Source organism: Leiobunum rupestre, chromosome 11 (genome assembly GCF_980474605.1).
Source record: "Leiobunum rupestre chromosome 11, qqLeiRupe1.1.hap1, whole genome shotgun sequence".
Lineage (NCBI taxonomy): Eukaryota > Metazoa > Arthropoda > Arachnida > Opiliones > Sclerosomatidae > Leiobunum > Leiobunum rupestre.
The window spans coordinates 29,838,886-29,862,151 of record NC_143394.1 but is presented as its reverse complement, the minus strand read 5'-3'; the positions used below and the strand labels follow the sequence as shown (position 1 = coordinate 29,862,151).

The 23,266-nt window shown below is 33.5% G+C and overlaps 1 protein-coding gene across 1 annotated transcript; it reads right to left on the bottom strand.

Annotated features, from left to right (window-relative positions):
- Positions 1–391: 391 nt before the first annotated feature.
- LOC149922206 (serine protease 27-like) lies at positions 392–22,785 on the bottom strand. Its single transcript, XM_090162261.1, has 8 exons — positions 22,773–22,785; positions 3,893–4,078; positions 1,972–2,394; positions 1,733–1,898; positions 1,160–1,446; positions 931–1,091; positions 761–856; positions 392–696 (listed from the first exon to the last, which is right to left on the bottom strand). The coding sequence occupies exons 2-8, from the start codon at positions 4,059–4,061 to the stop codon at positions 637–639; spliced, it is 1,362 nt and encodes a 453-aa protein (XP_090018387.1). The 5' UTR covers positions 4,062–4,078; positions 22,773–22,785; the 3' UTR covers positions 392–636.
- Between the last annotated feature and the right edge of the window lie 481 nt (positions 22,786–23,266).

The following is a 23,266-nucleotide window of genomic DNA, read 5'->3' as shown; positions in this document are numbered from 1 at the left end:
TTCAAAAAAATCTAATCTTTAATAATAAAAGTAATTCCTTCTGTTTTTAATAATTTAACTTCTTTTAATTGAGCAAACTCGAAGAATCTGTAAAAGTGTCCGCTTTACCACTAACGTCGTGAATCGTTTCTAGTGTAGAATATTTAGCACTAATGGTCAAACGTTTGTAAAAAGTATAACACTGGTTGTAAAGTAGCAATAGAATTCCTAATCATTTCTACTAAAAATTAGGCACAAAATATATCTTTCAAGCAACTTTATTAACAAAAAGCGCAATGTAACGATCCTCGTTTCACGAGGCATTTCAATTGCAAATAGTAAACAGTAGATAAAAATATCAAAAATAATCAAAGAACTGAATAGTCAAATCAGAGTTTCTCGGGGTCCATATTTCTCGAGGACACACGAAAGGTGAAAAAATCTAATCTACATTACTTATTAACATGGCTCAAGATTAACACGGTGATTCAGCTTTTATATATAATCTCGCTTTCTTTGACTTTCTTGTATCTTTTATTGTTTTTTGACAAGACGAAATCGAAGGGGGCAGACTGCAGCGGCGGGGTCCTCCTTTGGCACTACCGCCATATATGACTTTATTTTGGCCATTTTGTTTCGCGATTTATTTGTGTCCGTTCAGTAAATGTTCGTATAGATCCAATCAACCGTTGTAGGAACGCGATGGTATATGCCGGGCTGCGAGAAAATATTTATGGTCAATAGCTTATTTTTCTAAAAACACGGATTCCATTAAACATACCTGTCGGGATTGCGCGCAGCCAAATCCAGCTGAGGTGACTCCTACTAACGTCCATCGACCATCGACGTACGTAATTAATGGTCCTCCCGAGTCGCCCTAAGACGTGAAAAGATGAAAATACGTTTTACGGTCCCTTAGGGTCTTTGTCTCTAGAATGTAATTGTACTCACCACGCAGGCGTCTTTGAGGCCAACTTCGTATCCGGCGCACATCATTTCGGGATAGATTTTGAGATTAATTCCTCTGGTACGATGCCATCTTTCGCATTCTTCGTTAGCTATGATGGGTACGTCCACCTTTTGCAAAAGTCTAGTGCCGTATCGGTTTCCAGCTACGAAAAGAAAGATCTTTCAAATTAATACGTCTGTTTGTTACGGAAATAGAACGCGACGGGCTTACACAAGGTGGGATCCGTTTTCCCCCAGCCGGTGACCAAGGCTCTCCATCCTTGGAACTCTTTGTGGGGAGGAGGCAGACAGATGGGCAGGATGTGGTCCTGGAAATGGATGGCCTTCTCCAGACGCAGCAACGCCACGTCGTATCGGTCCGGGTGAGAGGGCGAGAATCGAAAGTAAGGGTGGATGATCTTCTCGACTGGCCTGAGGTAATGGGCGGGGTACAACTGGTGCCTCTGGTCCTGGATGTCGTACGCGCCCAAGATTATCGTGATGTCGCTCAAACGGGCTCTATATCCCGATAGAAGAACAATTTCAATATTTTCTTTCGATATTTTTTCTACCTTAAGTAACGGCTTAGACCAACAAATAAGATACGGTACACTCAATAGGGAGCAATGTTAGGTTAACGTATATCTAAGTAATAAGTCTTCAATAGCTAAGAGCAGGGCCGTGCTAAAATTTTCCCATGGGGAGGTATATACCGGAGGGCCGCTACACTCAGTTTCGCCCATTTGGAAACACGGGTTTAACGTTGAGTGTGTTATCCCGTATTTGTCGGTTTGCTCTAACGTACTTGTAGACGCAGTGAGCTGCCGTCAGCACGAAATAGGCACTGACTAGAGCGCCACCACATTGTTGTCTGGATATTTTGATATGAGCTTGCCAGGGGAACTCCCCATACAAAGCGTCTTGTCCGCCTACGATCCTGCTTTGTGGCTTCGGAATTGGCTTGCCGCAACCTGTTTCGAAGATCAAATAAATCTAAATTAGTTTCTGTACCGTACCAATAAAATAGAAGAAACAATTTCTTACTTTCGACAATGTAGCCGATGCGTTGTCGGAAAGAGGCGTAGCTGTTGTCGCTGTGAGCCCTGGTACGGCCCACTGCGTTGGCGGGTGGACGGGGAGCTCTGGGATAGCTGTTACCCGAGACGGAGTTGCTCTGCGGGTATTGGTAGCTGCCACTACTGGAACTGCTTTGACGGTGTTGGTAGTTGGGGTGGTAGGTGGTCGGGTAGGAAACAGCCGGGGCCGTGTAAACTGCTGCCGGTTGTCTCCTAGATGGCGCCGCCGGTGGTGACTGCCGGATGGTGATCAGCCTGGGCGCGCAACAGGTGTAGAAAAGGCTGCTTCCGCAGGAGCCATGGGATTGACCACCGGACAGTAGGCAGAAAAGGGCGAAGGTACATTGCCCAGTCTCGCCTCCTTCTCCTCTACAGCTACCGCTTTCGTTACCTAGCACATTATTCGGTAAAATAATTTTTAAATTTAATTATATTATATGTATGGGGTATACACGTTTTACAATTAATTTATCTTTTTCTAACGCAATTCCCTATTGGATATTCAAAGTGAACCAGTTTTAATTTAAATATTCTAAAAATAGTACCTATTATTTTATATTTTAATAAAGCCCATTGTTTTCGTACAATTAATTCATTACCTATCGAGTTCAAACCCGACACCTTTAATTAAAATTGCCCATTATTTTTGTCGATTGTGCGAAAGCGCAATTTAAGTACCTTCATTTCCTCGTCATCATTGGTACCATAAAAACTGACACTACCACTAAACAATAATTGGATATCTGCGTGCCATAAAAATAGAAATGGCCACTTTAAAAAAGCTACTTGCCGCCGCGTAAACGGAATTTAGTTCTTATATATTTATAAAAGGAAAAATTTCGCCACGCGAATATCCCGAAAATATTTGTTCATTCAGGTCGTAAAATGAACCCGCAACGAAATAATGGGTTGGAACAGGCCTTACTGGTACCTGTTTGCTCATTCTGTTTCGGTTATATCTTCTCTTTAGTCAGGTGGAAAAATATATAAAAGAAATTGGACACTGCAATCTCGTGATTCGGGACAGTCAGGCAGTTAAAAATAGCTCGGATTCTCAAAACGAGTTTCTTATTTACCCCGTTTAAAAATTATTTTTTTAAGTTTCGCTTTTAGATCAATGAGGTGGTAGTTTTGAGCGATACTTTCTGGAAGAAGGAAAAACTACACTGAGAGTGAAATTTTATCTCACGCGTTACTCATATGGTGTATTTGTTTTTGTGAAGTGAAAGGATAGACAATAAGGCACTAATATATCATCGCCGTTAAAACTAAACCACGTATCTTTTCGGTGGCCTTTTTGAGAAAAATAGATTTTTAATTTTGCAGGGACTTGTGAAATCGCGTGTTAGGTTTTTACATGTGAGTTAATTTTATAGTTAAATAATCTCGTTTCAATATTGAATTTATGAGATTTTAATTTAAAAATATTTTGCTAAAGGAGAACTTTTAGAGATACGTGGTTTCGCATCATGAAGTGAAATAGGAGCTGAAAATAAGCAAGATACGTGCTTTTGCGCGATATGCGTTGTGAATATCAAAGATACGTTTAAATGTTTTCTCGATTTAAAAAAAGAAATTCAATTGCCACCTATTAATGTTTTTAATGTTATATACGGAAATTAGGGTGTAGAATCTAAATGTGTCCATTTTTACAAAACCATATATCTCAAGTTACGTGGTTTTGTTTTAACGGCGACGATATTTAGAAAAGTGTGTCTCTTTGGTCAATATTTTACTGATAGCTATTAATAGAGTAAAATCGCCCCCTAGCATGGCGCGGTTAAATTCTACGCGAGACGCGAAACTTAGACGAAGAGTCAGTGTAGACGTTTTAAAATATGAATAGTCATACTTATGGAATAACATAAAGACTTATGAATTGACTATACCTGAAGCGTAGCTGTGCGCTTGAGCGTCAGCTTGTCCCAATATCGATGTAATTAGAATAACTAGGAGGAAGGTTACAGTCGTCCTGCAAAAGCTTGAACTTAAGGTTGTCGGTGACCTCGCTAGAACGCGAGGTGAACAGCGATACTTTGTCCATGGATCGCTGACCATGGCAAGGGGCTCGAACCCTGTCAAACAAAAACATAATATTTATTTGGAAGAAGTCGAAATATTTACAATATATTTTTTACATAGTAGAAATGGGCGTTTTAGTGTATAACCCGAAATTAGTGTCCACTTCGTGTTGTAGACCGGATGTGGTACCTGACTATAGTAATTTCATTCGCCGCTAGCAGATGTTTCAGTGTTTGTAAAAGGGCGTATAATCCGCGTATTTTGCTTTAGAATGTTACTAATGATAGCTCATCTTCAAAGTGGGAAAAGCGACTTAATGGCGCGGTCAATAATAATAGTATACTCCTAAACCACCGATCACAGTATTTAATATTTAGTGGAGCGCATCCTATATTTAATGTCACGATGTATGCCTTTTTTTCGAGGACTCTTGTTCTTGCTATAGTCAAGCGGGGAGCACCCTTGTTTTTCGACATATATTGTCTTGAAAAACTCAGTTAAGAAATATTATACGGAGGTTGATATTTTCATTTTTAACCTTTTCTTATGTGAATTGGAAACCACGGCATATTTCTGTTTAATTGGGACAAAATTGGTTTTGGTGCAGTCGATTTTTATCTCGAGTAGTTAATGTCAGTTATGTATATTTTGAGCAGCGTTGGGTTATATTAGAAGTATTACATGATATCATCTTCTCTAATTTGAAAGATAGTAATCAAAGAAATAGATAAATTTTAGGTATTTTAAAAATGTAAATAATTGATAAATTTTAGGTATTTTAAAAATGTAAATAATTGATAAATTTTAGGTATTTTAAAAATGTAAATAATTGATATATTTTAGGTATTTTTAAAATGTAAATAATCGATATATTTTAGGTATTTTTAAAATGTAAATAATCGATATTTTAGGTATTTTAAAAATGGAAATTTGGAAATTTTAACCATAAACTTCGATATTAAGTAGTTAAATATACAGCTATTTACAAATGGATATGCTGATTATTTTTTGTTAAAGTATGTTTTTAACTACCGTCACTTCTTTATGTAACAAATGTAACTCCAGTAATTTATTCATTATCCAGCGTTACGAACTGAATAATGCGTTACGAACTGAGTTAATCCCCTGTTTTTGACAGAAATTGGAGGACTTATAATATTTTTTTCATCGTTATGGTTCATAGTTTGTGCAATTTTCATTTTCGCGAAGTGCACTTATATTTTCGATTATAACTCTTTATAAAATTAATAAACAAATGCGAAATGTTTCGATTACTAATTAATAAAATAAATATCAAGTGTTATTGGTCACCGTGTGGAGGTGCTTATTAAATATTTAAACGTATCTCAACCCAAATCAATAACCGCGATTACTTCAAAGACGATTATTACAGATTTGTTGGGGGCGTCCAATTCTGCCGTGTACAACGAAGCAAACTAAATGACACGGGCAATTGAACACGCTAACCCAGTTATATAGAAATGGTGCCTTTAATACGTAACAGTTCGAACAGTTCGAACACCAAAGAGCCCCTTTTCTAGAGACGTGAACATTTGTACAGTTTCCTTTCCATTAATGAAATTTGCACGTTTCGCGAAGTAGGCTATGCAAAATTTTGCGCTCTTAATAGGCACCCACTGGACGGATCCTCTCCCAATTGAGAGAGATAACCCTTAAAAATGAAAATAGGTCACGCTGACTAAGAAGCGAAAACCCAAATGCCAAAAATCACTTTTATATTTGGCATATTCCACTGGACTGATTCTACTGACCCCGAAGGTTAAATCAGATATCCCGTAACCCCGGCGATCCCTGTACGCTCAGGGCTGTTTGTTTGGTTCTGTTTCCTCGTTTTGTTCCATTATAATGATAGATCGTGTCTGATTTCTTCATTTCGAGAAGAAAACCCATTCTGTTTAAAATATGCGTTGTTGATGACACCGCGAATCTGGGTCTCTGCCGCTGACAAAAACGAATCCCACCATCAACATTTGGACTTCATTGTTGTTCTACTTTTATGGATTTATATTATTTCTAACAGGTTTACTTGTATTTATCGTCTTTTACGTTTTCTTTGTGGGATATATAGTTATTGACACTATTGTAGTTGAAAAACGTCTATTAAAATTTTCGTATTATATGATAAAACATTTTGATTTAATTCTCTTATTTTAAATGAAGTAACCCATTTGCGGACTGTAAATAGACCTAATTTGACGTCCAGAAGCTAAAACTTTTTATTCTTAGTTTCCTCGATGAAACCCAGTAATAATTAGCCCTCTAATTACGTAAAATTAGCCGATCGAAAGAATTCAATCAATGATTGCAATTAAAAGAATTCATAGAACGATTTATTAGGTTTTGACCACGATGAAATATAACGTTTCGTTTCTTTCGCATTTGGACGTTTTATTTCTAAGAGGTCATCGACGTTGAAGGAAATCCCGACCGAAAACACCCCCAGAAATACCTTAAAGAAAGAAAAAATTGACCCAGAAAAAATAGAATGGGATATTTTGCTAGGGTTTTTTTGTTGTATTTCCAGCGTGTCTAAAGAAATGTTAAACCCAAAAAGACGGAGTATTTGGTCATAGGAACAGCGACCCGATCGATTACTCATTGCATCCTATTTCCAATGAAATCATTGTTCTTTCAGTGGGGAATTTCTATTTCCATTGAAATATCAAAACTGTCTGAAATATTTCAGTTTGGAAATTTTTATGATAGATTTCTGTTAAATATTTTATGAAAAAGTATTTATAAAAATCACGTTCGATAATTTATAATTTCCATCAGGTTAAACTAGTATAAAATTCCGGAAAAAATTGGAAAATTATCAAAACTCGTTGCGTTAAAACAATCTAGCCTTATTTTTCAAATTCACCTTTGCCCCACTAAATCTTTGAGGGATAGTTTAAGCCGTTAATATAATTCGCAAATTGAGCTAAGCCTCGAAGGTAACGAGTGAAACCTGCAGGGGTCATCTAAGGACGCTTTCGTTGACATTTACAAGCATCAATATGAATTTGGATGAAATTGAACATCCATCCGCCTTCAGGGTATACGAAAGAAGTCAAAAACCGGTTTCCTTTTTTCCCCGCCGCGAGTCACGCTCGTCGTTCGTTTAATACACCCGGAAGTTAGAATCACTTCGCCATAAACGTTCCCAATTTTTAAGTTCTAGCATCTCGACTTTATGTGGAAAGAGAAAAATGTGTAGGCTTTTGTTCAATGGAGCAGGAAATTCATCTGTTTTCTCGATATTCTGGGGCGTTTTGGAACCCGAAATTTATTGATTTTGGGGTGAGAAATTACGGCGCGTTGTTAGAATATAATTTCACGCAAAGTCCACTCGAGCGGTAGGTGCTCGGCGAGTTCGGCATTTTAGTCGGATAATTTGCTAATCGCCTGTGACTGAATCATCTAGGTCACGATGATGGTTTGATTTGCGTCCTTTTTAAGCGCGCGACAACCGACATTGCTCATAATTTTGCATAATTACTTCCGATCGGTTTTGAGGTGTTTTGGCAGCCTTTTTGTATATATAGTAATTTGTCGGGATCTCCAGTAGACAACTGACTAACGATAGTATTGTTTATCTGATCTTTTGTATTTTCCAAACATCTAATTATATTTGAAAGACTGTTACTAGAAGATTATACCAGAAATATACTATGGCTTTTGTATTGAAGTATTTTTCTGCTCATACTTCTAATGTTATTTGCTTGAAGTATTTTTCTGCTTATACTTCTAATGTTATTTGCTTGAAGTATTTTTCTGCTTATACTTCTAATGTTATTTGCTTGAAGTATTTTTCTGCTTATACTTCTAATGTTATTTGCTTGAAGTATTTTTCTGCTTATACTTCTAATGTTATTTGCTTGAAGTATTTTTCTGCTTATACTTCTAATGTTATTTGCTTGAAGTATTTTTCTGCTTATACTTCTAATGTTATTTGCTTGAAGTATTTTTCTGCTTATACTTCTAATGTTATTTGCTTGAAGTATTTTTCTGCTTATACTTCTAATGTTATTTGCTTGAAGTATTTTTCTGCTCATACTTCTAATGTTATTTGCTTGAAGTATTTTTCTGCTTATACTTCTAATGTTATTTGCTTGAAGTATTTTTCTGCTTATACTTCTAATGTTATTTGCTTGAAGTATTTTTCTGCTTATACTTCTAATGTTATTTGCTTGAAGTATTTTTCTGCTTATACTTCTAATGTTATTTGCTTGAAGTATTTTTCTGCTTATACTTCTAATGTTATTTGCTTGAAGTATTTTTCTGCTTATACTTCTAATGTTATTTGCTTGAAGTATTTTTCTGCTTATACTTCTAATGTTATTTGCTTGAAGTATTTTTCTGCTTATACTTCTAATGTTATTTGCTTGAAGTATTTTTCTGCTTATACTTCTAATGTTATTTGCTTGAAGTATTTTTCTGCTTATACTTCTAATGTTATTTGCTTGAAGTATTTTTCTGCTTATACTTCTAATGTTATTTGCTTGAAGTATTTTTCTGCTTATACTTCTAATGTTATTTGCTTGAAGTATTTTCTGCTTATACTTCTAATGTTATTTGCTTGAAGTATTTTTCTGCTTATACTTCTAATGTTATTTGCTTGAAGTATTTTTCTGCTTATACTTCTAATGTTATTTGCTTGAAGTATTTTTCTGCTTATACTTCTAATTTTATTTGCTTGAAGTATTTTTCTGCTTATACTTCTAATGTTATTTGCTTGAAGTATTTTTCTGCTTATACTTCTAATGTTATTTGCTTGAAGTATTTTTCTGCTTATACTTCTAATGTTATTTGCTTGAAGTATTTTTCTGCTTATACTTCTAATGTTATTTGCTTGAAGTATTTTTCTGCTTATACTTCTAATGTTATTTGCTTGAAGTATTTTCTGCTTATACTTCTAATGTTATTTGCTTGAAGTATTTTTCTGCTTATACTTCTAATGTTATTTGCTTGAAGTATTTTTCTGCTTATACTTCTAATGTTATTTGCTTGAAGTATTTTTCTGCTTATACTTCTAATGTTATTTGCTTGAAGTATTTTTCTGCTTATACTTCTAATGTTATTTGCTTGAAGTATTTTTCTGCTTATACTTCTAATGTTATTTGCTTGAAGTATTTTTCTGCTTATACTTCTAATGTTATTTGCTTGAAGTATTTTTCTGCTTATACTTCTAATGTTATTTGCTTGAAGTATTTTTCTGCTTATACTTCTAATGTTATTTGCTTGAAGTATTTTCTGCTTATACTTCTAATGTTATTTGCTTGAAGTATTTTTCTGCTTATACTTCTAATGTTATTTGCTTGAAGTATTTTTCTGCTTATACTTCTAATGTTATTTGCTTGAAGTATTTTTCTGCTTATACTTCTAATGTTATTTGCTTGAAGTATTTTTCTGCTTATACTTCTAATGTTATTTGCTTGAAGTATTTTTCTGCTTATACTTCTAATGTTATTTGCTTGAAGTATTTTTCTGCTTATACTTCTAATGTTATTTGCTTGAAGTATTTTTCTGCTTATACTTCTAATGTTATTTGCTTGAAGTATTTTTCTGCTTATACTTCTAATGTTATTTGCTTGAAGTATTTTTCTGCGTATACTTCTAATGTTATTTGCTTGAAGTATTTTTCTGCTTATACTTCTAATGTTATTTGCTTGAAGTATTTTTCTGCTTATACTTCTAATGTTATTTGCTTGAAGTATTTTTCTGCTTATACTTCTAATGTTATTTGCTTGAAGTATTTTTCTGCTTATACTTCTAATGTTATTTGCTTGAAGTATTTTTCTGCTTATACTTCTAATGTTATTTGCTTGAAGTATTTTTCTGCTTATACTTCTAATGTTATTTGCTTGAAGTATTTTCTGCTTATACTTCTAATGTTATTTGCTTGAAGTATTTTCTGCTTATACTTCTAATGTTATTTGCTTGAAGTATTTTTCTGCTTATACTTCTAATGTTATTTGCTTGAAGTATTTTTCTGCTTATACTTCTAATGTTATTTGCTTGAAGTATTTTTCTGCTTATACTTCTAATGTTATTTGCTTGAAGTATTTTTCTGCTTATACTTCTAATGTTATTTGCTTGAAGTATTTTTCTGCTTATACTTCTAATGTTATTTGCTTGAAGTATTTTTCTGCTTATACTTCTAATGTTATTTGCTTGAAGTATTTTTCTGCTTATACTTCTAATGTTATTTGCTTGAAGTATTTTTCTGCTTATACTTCTAATGTTATTTGCTTGAAGTATTTTTCTGCTTATACTTCTAATGTTATTTGCTTGAAGTATTTTTCTGCTTATACTTCTAATGTTATTTGCTTGAAGTATTTTTCTGCTTATACTTCTAATGTTATTTGCTTGAAGTATTTTTCTGCTTATACTTCTAATGTTATTTGCTTGAAGTATTTTTCTGCTTATACTTCTAATGTTATTTGCTTGAAGTATTTTTCTGCTTATACTTCTAATGTTATTTGCTTGAAGTATTTTTCTGCTTATACTTCTAATGTTATTTGCTTGAAGTATTTTTCTGCTTATACTTCTAATGTTATTTGCTTGAAGTATTTTTCTGCTTATACTTCTAATGTTATTTGCTTGAAGTATTTTTCTGCTTATACTTCTAATGTTATTTGCTTGAAGTATTTTTCTGCTTATACTTCTAATGTTATTTGCTTGAAGTATTTTTCTGCTTATACTTCTAATGTTATTTGCTTGAAGTATTTTTCTGCTTATACTTCTAATGTTATTTGCTTGAAGTATTTTTCTGCTTATACTTCTAATGTTATTTGCTTGAAGTATTTTTCTGCTTATACTTCTAATGTTATTTGCTTGAAGTATTTTTCTGCTTATACTTCTAATGTTATTTGCTTGAAGTATTTTTCTGCTTATACTTCTAATGTTATTTGCTTGAAGTATTTTTCTGCTTATACTTCTAATGTTATTTGCTTGAAGTATTTTTCTGCTTATACTTCTAATGTTATTTGCTTGAAGTATTTTTCTGCTTATACTTCTAATGTTATTTGCTTGAAGTATTTTTCTGCTTATACTTCTAATGTTATTTGCTTGAAGTATTTTTCTGCTTATACTTCTAATGTTATTTGCTTGAAGTATTTTTCTGCTTATACTTCTAATGTTATTTGCTTGAAGTATTTTTCTGCTTATACTTCTAATGTTATTTGCTTGAAGTATTTTTCTGCTTATACTTCTAATGTTATTTGCTTGAAGTATTTTTCTGCTTATACTTCTAATGTTATTTGCTTGAAGTATTTTTCTGCTTATACTTCTAATGTTATTTGCTTGAAGTATTTTTCTGCTTATACTTCTAATGTTATTTGCTTGAAGTATTTTTCTGCTTATACTTCTAATGTTATTTGCTTGAAGTATTTTTCTGCTTATACTTCTAATGTTATTTGCTTGAAGTATTTTCTGCTTATACTTCTAATGTTATTTGCTTGAAGTATTTTTCTGCTTATACTTCTAATGTTATTTGCTTGAAGTATTTTTCTGCTTATACTTCTAATGTTATTTGCTTGAAGTATTTTTCTGCTTATACTTCTAATGTTATTTGCTTGAAGTATTTTTCTGCTTATACTTCTAATGTTATTTGCTTGAAGTATTTTTCTGCTTATACTTCTAATGTTATTTGCTTGAAGTATTTTTCTGCTTATACTTCTAATGTTATTTGCTTGAAGTATTTTTCTGCTTATACTTCTAATGTTATTTGCTTGAAGTATTTTTCTGCTTATACTTCTAATGTTATTTGCTTGAAGTATTTTCTGCTTATACTTCTAATGTTATTTGCTTGAAGTATTTTTCTGCTTATACTTCTAATGTTATTTGCTTGAAGTATTTTTCTGCTTATACTTCTAATGTTATTTGCTTGAAGTATTTTTCTGCTTATACTTCTAATGTTATTTGCTTGAAGTATTTTTCTGCTTATACTTCTAATGTTATTTGCTTGAAGTATTTTTCTGCTTATACTTCTAATGTTATTTGCTTGAAGTATTTTTCTGCTTATACTTCTAATGTTATTTGCTTGAAGTATTTTTCTGCTTATACTTCTAATGTTATTTGCTTGAAGTATTTTTCTGCTTATACTTCTAATGTTATTTGCTTGAAGTATTTTTCTGCGTATACTTCTAATGTTATTTGCTTGAAGTATTTTTCTGCTTATACTTCTAATGTTATTTGCTTGAAGTATTTTTCTGCTTATACTTCTAATGTTATTTGCTTGAAGTATTTTTCTGCTTATACTTCTAATGTTATTTGCTTGAAGTATTTTTCTGCTTATACTTCTAATGTTATTTGCTTGAAGTATTTTTCTGCTTATACTTCTAATGTTATTTGCTTGAAGTATTTTTCTGCTTATACTTCTAATGTTATTTGCTTGAAGTATTTTCTGCTTATACTTCTAATGTTATTTGCTTGAAGTATTTTCTGCTTATACTTCTAATGTTATTTGCTTGAAGTATTTTTCTGCTTATACTTCTAATGTTATTTGCTTGAAGTATTTTTCTGCTTATACTTCTAATGTTATTTGCTTGAAGTATTTTTCTGCTTATACTTCTAATGTTATTTGCTTGAAGTATTTTTCTGCTTATACTTCTAATGTTATTTGCTTGAAGTATTTTTCTGCTTATACTTCTAATGTTATTTGCTTGAAGTATTTTTCTGCTTATACTTCTAATGTTATTTGCTTGAAGTATTTTTCTGCTTATACTTCTAATGTTATTTGCTTGAAGTATTTTTCTGCTTATACTTCTAATGTTATTTGCTTGAAGTATTTTTCTGCTTATACTTCTAATGTTATTTGCTTGAAGTATTTTTCTGCTTATACTTCTAATGTTATTTGCTTGAAGTATTTTTCTGCTTATACTTCTAATGTTATTTGCTTGAAGTATTTTTCTGCTTATACTTCTAATGTTATTTGCTTGAAGTATTTTTCTGCTTATACTTCTAATGTTATTTGCTTGAAGTATTTTTCTGCTTATACTTCTAATGTTATTTGCTTGAAGTATTTTTCTGCTTATACTTCTAATGTTATTTGCTTGAAGTATTTTTCTGCTTATACTTCTAATGTTATTTGCTTGAAGTATTTTTCTGCTTATACTTCTAATGTTATTTGCTTGAAGTATTTTTCTGCTTATACTTCTAATGTTATTTGCTTGAAGTATTTTTCTGCTTATACTTCTAATGTTATTTGCTTGAAGTATTTTTCTGCTTATACTTCTAATGTTATTTGCTTGAAGTATTTTTCTGCTTATACTTCTAATGTTATTTGCTTGAAGTATTTTTCTGCTTATACTTCTAATGTTATTTGCTTGAAGTATTTTTCTGCTTATACTTCTAATGTTATTTGCTTGAAGTATTTTTCAGCTTATACTTCTAATGTTATTTGCTTGAAGTATTTTTCAGCTTATACTTCTAATGTTATTTGCTTGAAGTATTTTTCAGCTTATACTTCTAATGTTATTTGCTTGAAGTATTTTTCAGCTTATACTTCTAATGTTATTTGCTTGAAGTATTTTCTGCTTATACTTCTAATGTTATTTGCTTGAAGTATTTTTCTGCTTATACTTCTAATGTTATTTGCTTGAAGTATTTTTCTGCTTATACTTCTAATGTTATTTGCTTGAAGTATTTTTCTGCTTATACTTCTAATGTTATTTGCTTGAAGTATTTTCTGCTTATACTTCTAATGTTATTTGCTTGAAGTATTTTTCTGCTTATACTTCTAATGTTATTTGCTTGAAGTATTTTTCTGCTTATACTTCTAATGTTATTTGCTTGAAGTATTTTTCTGCTTATACTTCTAATGTTATTTGCTTGAAGTATTTTTCTGCTTATACTTCTAATGTTATTTGCTTGAAGTATTTTTCTGCTTATACTTCTAATGTTATTTGCTTGAAGTATTTTTCTGCTTATACTTCTAATGTTATTTGCTTGAAGTATTTTTCTGCTTATACTTCTAATGTTATTTGCTTGAAGTATTTTTCTGCTTATACTTCTAATGTTATTTGCTTGAAGTATTTTTCTGAAGCGAAACATATTATCACAAATGTTCTCTGATAACCCGAATATGTTCTTGATTTTATGTAATGACTTTTTAATGACTAGTAGTATCGCTCCGTAACTTAAGCAATGGTAGCTATTTTGAAGGCAGTTTTTTTATCTATAGGAAAAAGTATGGTTGACGTCGACAAACGTCACGCCGATATTACTATAAAGGCCCGGCAAGAGAGGGGAGGCCGGTACAAATTACCGGGGCCCGTACAGCCTAGGGGCCAGGCCCGTCTGAAGACCTTTTGGGGCCCTGGGCTAAATTATTTCCTAAGACCTTTGCGATCCCCAACGGTAAGCCTTCGTATGTCCGTTGTCTAAATTTAACTACACAATAATCAAACCAAAACGTTTAATTTCAAAAGTATAACATAGGCCTACTGAAAATTAGATTTTTACTGACAGTGACTCGCTGTTACGTTTTATAAATTGTTGGTACCGTATGATACGCGATGTGGCGAAGAGTCAAATTACTTTAGACGTAACTAATAGATACATAATATTAAATGAGCATAAATAATATTTAACAAACAAAACCCGTATCCGTAGAGTAGAGGCTGTATGGCTGGCCTTTCCGGGGCCCCAAAACTGGCTGGGGGTCGTGGGCTGTAGCCCACTTAGCCCATGCCTTAAGAGGCCCCTGCTAGGGGCACGTGTTTATTTATATTTTTCCCGGGTTTCACTCCGAAAATGTATAGTTATATCCAGTAGTAACGGCTCTCTTGGGGCCCGGGAACTTATATTTGACTGGCCCGCTATTGGTGGCCCTGTAAGCAATAGAAAACGGTTTAAATCAGATTAACGATTTAGTCTGGTTCACACAATTTCTTCTAAACATTTGGAATCGAAATCAAGGCAAAGGGAATGTGGCTTCTAAATAAGTCATGTTCTTAGGCAGTTTAATTTCTACAGTTTACATAATTAGTCGGAGCATAAGTAACATAATAACTATAAGTATGACACTTCCTATTGCTTTAATGCTAATTTTCTAAACGAAACTTTTTTCGGCACTGATACTCTCTTCAAGCTGTGACTTGGACTCGCGACTTACCGTTTTGGATGACTACTTTTTGATAAAAATTTAAGCCTAATATCGGAGAGCACGTTCTGCAGTCGCGAGGGGCTTCGGCTTTGTTTTGAAGCCCGCTTGCGAATCACGCGTGATAAAAAAACATGAGCTCGTGGCGCCGAGAAAAACTTTTATAATTTTTATCATTTGAGGCTAACATTCCGCCTATCTATCGGAAACCAGATATTTCGGCGTAGCGGAAATCTCGCATATTTTAGACACTAGAGGGCTCTTTGCTGAGAAAACATCTTGATTACGCAATAACGAAAATCAGTTAAGTTGTAAATCTCGTTAATTGTCATACTTATTGTTATTATGTTACTTATGGTCGGAGTAATCTCCAAAACTGCTTCGAGATGGCTATGATTCGTGTTTCACTTTTATGGCCTCTGGGGCTGTTCACAAATTACGTAACGTGGTAGGGGGGTTTTGGCAAGCGTTACGAATTGTTACGTGGGGGGGAGGGAGGCTTCACTAAAATGTTACGTAACACATCTTATTTTTAATATCGTAGAATAAAATTTTCATCACTTTCAGAAACAGTCGCAATTATTAAAAACATAAGCATTTTCATTGGTTTACATAAAAATACAGTTGTAATTTCAAATGTAAATTACAAACAACAAAATTTAGTACCTGATCTTATAGTACTTAATTACCAGCATATTAGTTGTTAGGTACTATAATAATTTAAGGGGGGGGGTTCGATATTTGTTACGTAATTTAAGAAGAGGGGTCTTTCCATTTGTTACTCTTTGTTACGAGGGGGAGGGGGGAGTCCAAAAAGTGGTTTTTCTGCGTTACGTAATATGTGAACAGCCCCTCTATGAATACTTCTCTAGTAAGTGATAAATTATATTCTTCCATTGATACGCAAAACCATATTATACCCCACGAAATACTTGCGGGAATTCTAACTAAATATATATTATCTTTGATTTGGTTATGTCTAGGGGGAATTTCGTGAAATCTATCCCGACTAAACAAAGAACTGCGTAACTGTGCCACGGTTTACACTCATATTCTATTCGATTTATTCTATTAAATATAGATAAAGCTCTTAGAGCAATTTTAGTCTTTAAATCCTAAAATTATTCTAGTTTTAGGCGTTTTTCAAAGATGTTTTGGGCGGGTAACCAACCTCGATACGTCATTTTTACATTTCAGGTATAACCAGCGTGTTTTAAAATAAATGTTTCCGTATTTTCCTGGTTGGGAAAATATTGTTTTTGCCGAATCAAAAAACGCCACAGGGTCAATCCTTCGAAATCCAAAAATTTCCCAAAATTATTGTAATTTAAATTTGCCCTTCCCCTCCCGGTAAGTCTTTGTCGAGGAGTTTTAATAGAAATTAAAAGATTTGGGTACATTTGTTCGAATTTCATTTGTCCGAACGGTGGTACAAATGTCCGGAAAACAGGATCGTATGTCCGAAAACGTATTTCATTTGCCCGAAAAATTTATAACAACTTTTGTTGGTGATTTAGTCGTTCAATTTATGTTAACTTTACTGGCGAATTTCATTTATTCGAATAATCGTGTGTCCGTTTTTTAGAACATTAGGATTTGTTTTTTTTTAAATATTGTTAATATAAGAAAATAGTAACATTAACGTGAACCTAACCTAACCTAACCTAACCTAACCTAAAATATCCATAACTTTCAACGCAATTCCCACTTACTAACAAACAACGATATTTACAATGTAGTTTTTTATTTTTAATTCTTGCACTAAAAAAAATCCGGACCAAAAAAAAACAGCAATACGAAATACTAATTTAGCAACAGAATTCGGGCAAGTGATGCTACTGATTCGAACGAATGAAACAAACAAGTTGTCCAATTCGAACTGAAACATTTTTTATTTCGGCGGTTCGGACGAATGAAATTCGAACATTTGTTCCACCGTTCGGACGATTGAAATTCGAACAAATGTAGCTACCCCAATTAAAAGGTCATGACATCTAGACGGATTTATAAGTGTACGCGTTACTCGAGGAAAGAGATATCTCTTAGTTGACTTAACGCTGTATATAAGGTTAAGTTTCCTTTTATAACATTTAAATCATGAACCGTGAAAACCACCGCGTATCTTCCTAATGTTTTGTGCTTTTTTGGCGCGTGTGAACGTCTATTAAAAACGGTTGCTTGGCCAGAAAGAAAAAAAGAATTGTAAAGATTTTAAAAAAGGAATGTGTAAAATGAATAAAAGTGAAAAACGGGCGATAGAAATGAGTTTCCTGTTTATGCTTTGTTACCTCCCCATTTTACCAACTTTCTAAACAGTTTCGACCTACATGACTAGCTTTAAACACTGTTACTTTGACGCGCGTATTCGTAACTCGCAAATTCCGCTTTTAAACCCCCAATTTAACATATTTGGTAACTTTTCTTTTGCCTGAATATACGTATTTACCCCTAAAGTGCCGGTTATACGATTTCAAACTAGGGGCTGTTCACAAATTACGTAACGTGGTAGGGGGGAGGGGGGGAGGTTTGGCAAGCGTTACGAATTGTTACGTGGGGGGAGGGAGGGTTCACTAAAATGTTACGTAACACATCTTATTTTTAATATCGTAGAATAAAATTTTCATCACTTTCAGAAACAGTCGCAATTATTAAAAACATAAGCATTCTCATTGGTTTACATAAAAATACAGTTGTAATTTCAAATTTAAATTACAAACAACAAAATTTAGTACCTGATCTTATAGTACTTTATTACCAGCATATTAGTTGTTACGTACTATAATAATTTAAGGGGGGGTCGATATTTGTTACGTAATTTAAGAAGAGGGGTCTTTCCATTTGTTACTCTTTGTTACGAGGGGGAGGGGGGGAGTCCAAAAAGTGGTTTTTCTGCGTTACGTAATTTGTGAACAGCCCCCTAGGCCTTGCTTCGTGGAATTTTCCCAAGACTGCATTTACTATATATTTACCCTGAAGTAGCCACAGAGCCGTAACCAGGGGGGCGGGGGGGGGCTTGACCCGTGCCCCCCTGAAACGTATGGTTGTATGTACAATTTTTTATTTTTATTTTTTTTAATTGCGTGCCCCCCCCCCTCCCCTGAAATAAAATCCTGGTTACGGTGCTGAGTAGCCATACCGATGTTAACCTTGTTTAAAATGAAATTAACTTAAAAATAGCCGTAGTAAATATCCCAATAAATTTGCTCAACGTAATATTTGTTTGTTTTAAAAATATGTATTTAAATAGCTTAAAATTGATACGACCCATTGTTTAGATTATGCTTGTCAAAACAATAGCTTCAAATTTATCGACTTTTGTATAACGTTTTTGCTTCAATTCATAAAAAAATAGAAATAGAAGCTACCGAATCAACCGCCACAAAATACTTATTATTATGAAGTCACTTTGAAGGAAGAACTTTTCCTCTATACAGATACTTGAAACGAAATGTGATAGACGTATTTACTCTCATTATGAGAGGCATTCTGAGTGAAAGTTGTTATCATTGTGAAAATCGCCACGAGCGCAATAAACTGATGAAAATAACTTCAGAAGGGAGGAGTCGTAACTGGTATGAGCGGCCCATCTTAAAACTAAAGAGGTTATGGCTAAAGAATTGGGTGTTTTTTTTAGACAAATCTATTCGTGTAAATAAAAACAAGAACACTGAGTAATAAAACATCGTTCAAAGATGGTTTATTTTCACGAAAAAATCTTGGAAGAATCTAGCCCAAAGGGATTCAATACTCCAATTTTTTTTTTTCGCTCTTATAAGAACAGGATCTAGTTCACTTGTTTTTTGTGGCTGGTGTAGATAGTGGGATTTCGCGCGGCGTCAGTCCGTGTGTGCCAACTTTTTTCCTCGTAAAATTTTATGGACTACTTTTAAAACGTTCCGTCACCATTTTACGAATTTCCAGCCGTTATCTACATTTTACATAATTATCGCAGATTTTAATCAACCAAATTGGGAATAATTTGATAGATGGTATACTCTTTCAAATCTTCTTTCAAATTTCAGTTCAAATTGCCAATCGTAAATTAAATTTAGATCGATGATTTTACTGAAAATCACTTCGTCTCTTTAGAAATAAATTTTCCCATTTTGAAAGTAACAGTTAATGTAAAAAATTGACCTAAGTCATAAACGAATAGAAAATTCAGAATATTTAAAAAATCCTCAAAAGTCGCTTGATGACTCAGGCTGAAATTGATGCCTTGGATATTAGCCTATAGCTGATTATTATTATTATATTAAAATTAGAAAATATCGATAACATCGTAATATTTATCGTAGTTTAACCCTATCGTAATCATATTATCGTAATTATCAAATTAACAAATAACAAATATATAATAAATCTTCAAAAATTGACAACATCGTAATGTTTATCGTAATTCAACCGTAAGGTAATCGTAATTATTCCATTAAGTATTTAAATCAACAACTACATAGTTATTAGAATTCACTTCAATTTTTTTACGATTCAGCGCTTTGAAAGTTTCATAAAGAAGCCTTTGAGAGAAAATTTTTTTCAAAAGGTTTATAAATTCCAACAAAAAAAAACGTCGATTAGCGTTAAATAAATTTGTTACCCGTTCTTTAAAACTGAATATTTATCGCAAAATGGGGAAGCGTATAATTAGAGAAGCTGAACGCTCGACGTTTAAACTAGTACTTCTAGACTTCCACAAAGCCTCCAAAACATTCTGACGTTCCCGTTTGAGCGGACCAAAATTCCGTAATCTTCTCAATTAGGTAATTGGGAAAAATAGATTTTTTGACAAATTAACCCGGAAGCCAGCCTCACATGGTCATAGATGCTTTCTTAGCAAGACCATTAATTGCGCCAATGGCGATTGACTGACCGTAGACACGAAGCGGAAACAGAGCGTAGCGACCTACAGTGGCCGTAGGTGTCGGTTAGGAACGCTAACGTACGATCGGAAAACAGTGAAATGATACCACATACGCGTCGTAAATCGTAATAAATTAGGAATCCAATAGCCTTTTTGCACGAAATGGACGAATACGCGTAACTTTCCGGCATTTAACTTTCACTCGACAATAAACACGTCTCCGGTAAGAGTGTACTAGGGCGGTACACTGGCTTCCCAACAAAGATATTTTTATTTATAACTCGCAGGTTTTTCCACCTGGAAAGGCAGGATACCTGGATGGCCTGATTTTCTACTTAGATAGCTAGCAGCTATACAGTGACGTGTGAAGTTTTCCTAAATACTCTTTGGTGAATCTCTTCGCAACTCGATTTCGACGCCTACCCGGAACTATAAATTTAACCTTTGCGTGACCTCTTTTAGCGTCTCGTCTGGCTACGGAGATATACACCCTCACCTGACTGTACAGTCGCGGGCGGGACTCCCCGTTCAAACGCTTTCCTAGTATTGTTCGGTTGTATCTTCTTTTATACTTCGTAATTTTCAAGACATATTATGGTTTTGTCTCGGTACTGATTCGTTAATTTTCTTCCTAGTCTCATCCGATTGTTGTGGATTTTTTTGCTCGTATTGGTCTCGATGGGGGTTCCTTATTGTGATTCTAAGACAGTGTGTTTTATTATCAAGTATTGTGTATAGTTTAATTTTTTTTATCGAGTTCCTACGGATTTTACAATGAGTCCCGCTATTGTGGTTTCGTAAAACGGATGACCTGAATCCAGTTAGCGTATATCTCCCGTTAATCTAACTAGCTTAAGATGAAACAAAGATGTTCCCAACAAAAAGGAAATTGTATACGTCCAGGAAGAAATGATATTTCTTGTATGATTGTCAAATACAACTAGACATTCCATTCGAGTCGATTTTGGAAATTATGTGTGTACCTCGAATGTCCCCATTTCATAAATACTTCCAGGGGCCTACCTCGCCGAGAAAGCGGTTTTTCTTATAGGAAATCCAATAATTTGTCTTTGGTGACAATTTCTAAATAGGTTGGATGCTTGTTAATTATTCAAAAATTAATTTTCTTAATTACTTATAAACCCAAATGAAGGAAGATGAGCTTATATTTTTGACTCCCATTTCAATTGACGCGTGTAATATAGAAAAGCGTATTGTCTGGAACATTTTGGACCAATATTTTCCAGGATAACCGTTCTAGAATCCTATACAAAATAATACCAAATTTTCACACGATGTGTTAACTTGACCGTTTTTTTTAAATACAAAAAGTCTTCCTTTATACCGTATAGAGAAAACGAACGGGGATGAAAAATATTGTCGTAACAGAAGGGCATAAATTATAAATTTAGATTGACCGAATAATGAAATTGGGATAATATTTATTCAAGGAATGATTTGCTAGAGAGATTTCGGAAGGCCAGATTGAGAAATTTGGCAGAGGAGAGGGTCCAAATGCCTTCCTCCTGCCCATCCAACTGGAGCGACATTTTTATTTTGATGTACCGCGCTATACTTTATATTAAAAAAATTTGGTTGACATTTTTTAGCACGTCAATAGCTTCTAACATTAATTTGAGTGATACCTTGTATATATTATGGCTTCTTTGTCATTATGACTGCGGGCATCGTTTTATGGCAAGGAATCAATATAGGCTGTATTAAATTACATTATCAGATAACGGATGTACTTAATTTGTTTGTTTTGGAATTATAATGAGCAGCTGATTAGTTCTATCTGGAATTCTATATTTTTACGTGTCTCTGCCTGTAATGAAATTAGGTTATAATGCGGGATGGGTTCTTTATTTAGGATATTAGCAAGGTCACGCGCCCATTTTATGAGCTTGAAGTGGTCTAATGGGTAGTCGGGATAGGGCTCGTAAACCGTTACCCTTCCATAGATGAAATGTTCAATCTTTGGGGTTTCAGGGTTCTGGGAGCCATTATTGAACTGGAATATGACTGAGTTATTAAAAATATACATAATTTAGATTAAAAATTATACAATTCTAGATAAAAATATATAACTGTAGATACAAAATTATACAATTTTCGATAAAAGTATATAATTGTAGATTAAAAAAGTATATAAATGTTGATTAAAAAAGAATATAAATGTTGATTAAAAAAGTATTTAAATGTTTTTTAAAAAAGTTAAAAAAGTATATAAATGTTGATTAAAAAAGTATATAAATGTTGATTAAAAAAGTATATAAATGTTGAATAAAGAAGTATATAAATGTTAATTAATACCATATAATAGTTCATAAAAATTATGTAATTTTTTATAAAATTATATAATTGTTGATAAAATTATATAATTGTTGATTAAAGTATATAAATGTTGATGAAAGTGTATAATTGTTGATAAAAAATATAGGATTTGGTATAAATTTCCTGTACTAATATCTAACAATAAAATTTTTTATTTTTCTAAATTCCCACGATCATATCTCTATCGGGTTTTAAATAAAATCCCACAATTAGCTTGACGGAACAGATATATTACCGATAAATATACAAAACTAACCATATCAAGTTCATATTTTTTTAAATTTAAGCATTGCCATAACTAAGAATAGTATTTACCATCGAACCCATTCTCTTGTTTACATATTATTACATCCGCTAATTATACAACATAATAAATTACTTTTAATATTTAACATATCAATAAATTAAGTAAATAAATAAATAAAATAACGATACCAACCTCGAAATCTTCCGTTTCAAAATATCCGCTAAACGCATCCAAATTCGCGAATCCGACTCGAGAAGCTTGCAATATCTTCGAGCTAGGTTCAACGCGCTCGGGCCAGCTTGAAAAAACAGTAGTCAAAACAAAATGTAACCGGCTCGTGGATGGATGCGGATATCATCAATGAACTGGACACAATATCCGTAGGGTAGAATGGGCTTGGACGTTGCTAAGACTGCGAGGCGAAAGTGTCTAAATGGCGCACGTGCCGACTCGACGGAGAGAGTGTCTGGACTTCGATAAAGGGATTACGTTAATCCGGACGCTGGTATGCGGTCACTGTAATGCCATCATGGTAACCCCGACTGGCCATAGTCCATCGCGATGGTATTCTGCCGCGGAAGCCCGTGCTTCTCTCCGCGTGTTCCACACTAACACGTTTTGCCAAGCAAACTACTCGTTTTCCTCCAACTCAGGTTTTTGGAATGAGAAGCTGCCGTTCTTGGCGC

Excerpts from the sequence above, each read along its gene's own strand:
- LOC149922206 (XM_090162261.1), bottom strand. The coding sequence starts at position 4,061 with ATGGTCAGCGATCCATGGACAAAGTATCGCTGTTCACCTCGCGTTCTA. Across the intron at positions 2,395-3,892 it reads AGCGCACAGCTACGCTTCAG|GTAACGAAAGCGGTAGCTGT; the intron begins GTATAGTCAATT and ends ATAATGTGCTAG. Across the intron at positions 697-760 it reads GCTGCGCGCAATCCCGACAG|CCCGGCATATACCATCGCGT; the intron begins GTATGTTTAATG and ends ATTTTCTCGCAG.